This window comes from Pistacia vera, unplaced genomic scaffold (assembly GCF_008641045.1).
Source record: "Pistacia vera cultivar Batoury unplaced genomic scaffold, PisVer_v2 Contig758, whole genome shotgun sequence".
NCBI lineage: Eukaryota > Viridiplantae > Streptophyta > Magnoliopsida > Sapindales > Anacardiaceae > Pistacia > Pistacia vera.
Genome location: NW_022196621.1, coordinates 114215 through 119570, shown reverse-complemented (window position 1 = coordinate 119570; position 5356 = coordinate 114215). Strand labels below are relative to the sequence as shown.

The 5356-nt window shown below is 37.2% G+C and overlaps 1 protein-coding gene across 1 annotated transcript; it reads right to left on the bottom strand.

Annotated features, from left to right (window-relative positions):
• Nucleotides 1–4168: 4168 nt before the first annotated feature.
• LOC116115971 (nicotianamine synthase-like) lies at nucleotides 4169–5141 on the bottom strand. Its single transcript, XM_031402093.1, has one exon. It carries the CDS (start codon nucleotides 5109–5111, stop codon nucleotides 4257–4259), a length of 855 nt encoding a protein of 284 aa, XP_031257953.1. The 5' UTR covers nucleotides 5112–5141; the 3' UTR covers nucleotides 4169–4256.
• Nucleotides 5142–5356: the final 215 nt, after the last annotated feature.

Genomic DNA, 5356 nt, shown 5'->3' with positions numbered 1-5356 from the left:
CTCTGCTTTATTAGTTTTCTTGAGCTTGTAGAAGAAGATTCTTCTTCATCCTTTCATTTGCACACCCACGTGTCTCTGTTGATATAATTAAGTTAATAGATCCCATATTCTTTTCATGTTCACACTAACAAGAAACCTGGAAAAGAAATGAAGTTTTGGTTAAAGGTCTTCAAGGCATGAAGAATGCCTGAACCTTTTCATGTCAGTTCATCGTGTGTTTAAAAATATTTCATGTATGATTACTTTTGGAGAAAGAAAAATTAATGCTCCCTTCTTTGGTTGTACCACTCCATTGTCAGAGAGTATTGTGTATTCTAGATTGGCCAGCTTCACATAATTACTTCAATTTTTGGCCATATTTCGATTTGTTAATGTTGTGCATTTTTTGTGAAAATTCTTCTCCTTCGGTTTGTTTATTTTGTTCATTTAGATTTCTTATGATTTTGGTGGTGTTGTGGATTTTTGTATTGTTGATGTTATGGATTTTGGTGATTAAATGCTTGTAAATTTTGGTGATATTATTGACGATTATGGAAGATGGAACAATGGTTGTGGATTGGGGATGTAGAAAGGGGCGTGACTGTTGGTTTGGGTGGTGGGTAACGGTGGCTAAGGGGACCAACGATTGTGGAAGATCAAGGGAGAAAGGACTGGCGGTGTGGGTGAGGAATCGGTAGAGAAGAGGCAATGTAGAGAATGAAACGATTGTTACTAGGGGTGACTGGGTGTGTTAGATTTTGGGCTTTTTATTTTTTATTATTTTATATTTGAATTAATTATTAATTAATATATAAATTAATTATTTCATATAAATAATAATTCAGCATTTTAATGGCCTAAATTCAAATGAGTGATTTAAATCCATAAGCCCAAGATATATATATATATTTTAAAAGCCCAAATAATAGTACCTTTTACTAGGGCTGTGCAAAAAAATCCGATATCCGATATTCGATCCTAATCCACTCCGCTTCGGAAAAATCGGATATCCGAAAATTCGGATCGGATACGGATCAGAATTTAGCAAAATCCAAATATTCAGATCGGATACCGGATCAGGATTATTAAAAAATCGGATATCCGTATCCGATCCGGATTTTGCAAAACTACGTTGTTTTGAGTTTTAAAAATTAAATTAACACTAACAGTCTAACTCAGTAACTCTAACACAATTAAGTCAACCCTCTGTCTCTCTCACTCTCTGTTTCTCTTGCTCGAACAGACGAACACGAAGTCACGAACACGCAGTCACGCACAGTCGCATAGCCTCTCACAAAGTCACAGTCTCACTCTCTCAGACCAGATCTCGTTTGTCGTCTCAGTCTCTCACTATCTCTCTCGCTCAAACACGCACAGCCTTTCACTCTCTCAAACCAGATCTCGTCTGTCGTCTCAGTCTCTCACTGTCTCTCTTGCTCAAACACGCACAACCTTTCACTCTGTCAGACCAGATCTCATCTCAATCTCACTCTGTCTCTCTCGCTCAACTCTCTGACTCTCTCGCTCGAACACGCACAAACAGACACACAGTCAGTCAGCCACTCTCTCGGTGTCTCACTCTCTCTCGCTTGAACACTCCCAACTCTCTTGGTGTCTCACTCTCTCTCGCTCGAACACTCTCAGATCTCAGTTTCTCTGACGATTGAAGCCCCAAATCGATTGTTGTCACAACCTAGTGCGACTGTCACCACACCGTAATAGCCTGGTGCGATTTCGTGGTGCTTATTTCTTTATTATTGTTGGTGATGGTTTGTTAATGGTACAATTTGATGGGTGTTTTTGTTTTGATGTTGATTTGAGTTTGATGTTAATGGCACCGTAATATGGTGCCTTCTCTCTTTGTCCTAGTTACAAAACTTCTATTGTTCATTAGTATTGAATTATTGATTTGCGTTTTGAACCTATTACAATATTGATGGAGGCTGGGTTTGATTCAAACTGTGTCGATTGGGTTTGGTTTTATGTGTGATTCCAAAGATTGTTTGTGGCTGGATTTGATTCAAACTTAGTGACTGGTTTGATTTTGTTTGTTTGATTTGTGTTTCTAACGACTGTTGTGGTTAATTTGGGTTTGATTGTGTAATCTGAACACCACAGTGATGAATATTGTCAATGCATGGCGCTGGCTGAAGTAAATTTTGACCATCCCTTTCAGTTGGAAGCGTCATGGACGTTTTATTTATGCATGTCAAATTGTCAATTACGTTAATTTCAGCATATGGTTGATTTTGTGATAAGTTATGTCTACAAAATGGTTAAGATCAACCTACCCTTTTCAGGACGACGTTCTACTACTTCTAACTGCTAGCCAAATTATTAAGTCGGTCATTGAGTAGTATTACACGTATGCTCTTCGCAACCTATTTTGAACAGCTCAAGTTCTTTCTGCATTTGATGTTGTATGGTATAATGAGTTGATTGTTGAAGTGGAAAAATCCAACCAATTGGTGGGGTTGGTTTGTTTGATTAGAAAAATAGAAGTGTTTTCCTTTATGAGTATGAATTTGTTGGCTGTACACTTGTTGTTTTGGATTCATTAATATTGGTTGGGCATTTTGGAGGTTGCTAACATAATGTTGTCGTTATATATTAATAGGTTGAATTAAATTTCAGGGATGAATGATAAAAGAAGCATAAATTCTAGACTTATTTTCTTTTTCCATTACAACTCTCCAGCATCTTCGGTCTAATTTCCTCTTATTTGTTACTATAACAGAAGATGCCCAGAGGGTGAATGGCACTACCAAAGTTGGTGGGGCAGAGGATGCAGAGGTGAGTTATACTCGTTTCAAAGCAATAATTATTGTTGTTATTTTTCACTGTTTGACATAATATTTTTCCTTTTGTGCAGTGATGAATTAGAGCACCTTGGTCTTGCTACGTGTTTGGGTGGCAAGGGACAAGACTTGATGGTGAATCTAGCATTTACTTAAAAAGTCCCCTTGTTTTTCGCTTGCTGTCTTTTTCTTTTTAAATTGCCATATTATGGTGTGGTTTACTGTTAGCATGATATGTCCAATTGTCCAAACATGATGATTGGAGTGTAGAGGCTTGGCCTTATTTAAGTTAAGGTGTTTCCCTAATTTGATGTAAATGCCACAGGAGCATTTCTGCTCTTTAGGTTTCCTCTGTGCTGCAGCGTTGCTTATGTTTGTAGTTCATTGAAACTGCTTGCATTTAGATTATTATTATTGTTCACTTTGATGTTGTTCCTATGAAATGTGACACATTCTAACTGGTGACGGATTGCATATGTCCTTGCAATATGGCTTTGGAGCATTATTAGCCTTAAAGATTGAATTATTTGATTTTAATAAAAGACTCTTAAAATTCGGATACATTTCGGATATCCGATTATCCGATCCGAATAATCGGATATCCGTAAAACCGGATATCCACATAATTCGGATCGGATCGGATCGGATTCGGATCAATATATAGCCTGATCCGAAAATTCGGATCGGATCAGGAAAAGCCCTATTCGGATCGGATATCCGGATTTGAACAGCCCTACGGCTTTTACAAACTCACAAGGACAAACTGGTCATTTCACTAACCTATAACATCTTGATAGCATACTAGTAATTTAATGTAAATGATGTAGGTATTTACGTAATTGACTAAGTTGACTTGCCATAAATTAATAAAAAAAAACTATAATATCAAATTTTCAAGGGTATTCTAGTCTTTTCTAACACTATTATCCTTTAGCAGACAGAAACCTCGAACAGAACCTGATGGAAAGTGGTTGTTTGTCATTTCCAAACTTTTTGAGTACCAAATTGTCTTTATGGAAAACTAATGGTGGGTGCATGTCATTCGTCCGGAAGGATATTTTTTTTAGGTCCTAATTTTGTAAGTAGTGCAAGTAGATAACTTGAAGAAAAATCCTGTAATTAGATAAAGAAAATGAAAAGTTGTCCCTAAATCATTTTATTTATTTATTTATATTAAATTTTTTTGCTTAATAAAATTGGTCAGGTACGAAAGCCCATCTTACCGTTTCATGAGTGGATCTCCAAATCGAGATAGGAGAAAAAATCGAAAGGGATACTATCTAAAAGAACACTATTGCTAACTTAATTCCTTACCTATGGCATAAAGCATGTAACTTAATTAGCATCTGGAAAAGCAGAAGCGACCCACTAAAAATATTTTACATCATCTATTTAAGTGATCTTAGATAAATAATAGTCTCCAATAATTAATAAGGGAACACTATCTAGCATCACATTCATATTTCATTGACCTACTGACTAACAGATAGCCTTGCGAACGAGAACAACAGAGTTGATCACATCATTAATGGGATAGAAGATTGAGAGAACCTCAAAATCCAACAAATCATCCTCCTCCACAACAAGATACAAAAATGCCTTGGCCCCTTTTGCACTTCTCACGAGCAAAACTCCTCCATTCTTCATATACTTCTTAATGTGCTCAAGAATCTTTACTTTCTCCTCTTTAGTCATCCCTGTAAGAGCGGCCAAAAGTATACAATCATATTCCCCTAGCTTCTCTTTCACTTCCATTATGTCACAAGTCAGAAACTTCATCCTCTTCTCGAGCTCAGCATCGGTAGCAACTATTCTGCGAGCCACATCATTGGCTGCCTCATCAATATCAAAATTGTCGAAGTGAGTGGACTTCATGTGATGTGTAGCCAAAATAATAGAAGTAAGAGGCATTGGACCAGAACCCACGAAGGCAACCTTCGTGGGTTGTTCCACGCCATGATCTTTGAGGACTCTGTTTACTAAATTGGCTAGCTTAATGTAATTTCCATTATAGGGGAAGAGAATAAGATTGTTTAGGGGTTGTGGGATTTTATTTAAAAATGTTGCGAAGTCTAGCTCCAAAAAAATTTCAGCACGGCCACATAGAACTATGAGACTTTCTCCCATGCTTTGAACTTCTTTGGGTAAGGCCTTAACGTCTATGGATAAAGGGAGGGTACATAATTTCACAAGATGGGTGAAGAGATCGTTGACTAATCTTGAAGGCCTCAAAGAGTCGATTTTGGATATGCTGGCATGGATTCGGGTAATGCGGGCTATGATGATCTCTGCCAAAATCTGGCTTTCAGATTTAGAGTTTTGGGGGGAAGCCATTATTCTTATGGGATTGGTTATTGAGCTATCAATAAGTTTTGTATTTGTCTTGCGGAAAGGCCTGGCCACATGACTATTTATAGAGGCAAAAGCTTGTCTTTTCGTCATCTCTTAAGTCTCAATTACGTACAAATGACACAGCTATATTTATCGATCGAGGATGTGTTTCATGCCATTCTATCCAAGGATGTGTTTCATGCCATTCTATCTTTAACATTGTGTAATGAAAAAATTAAATCTGAAAA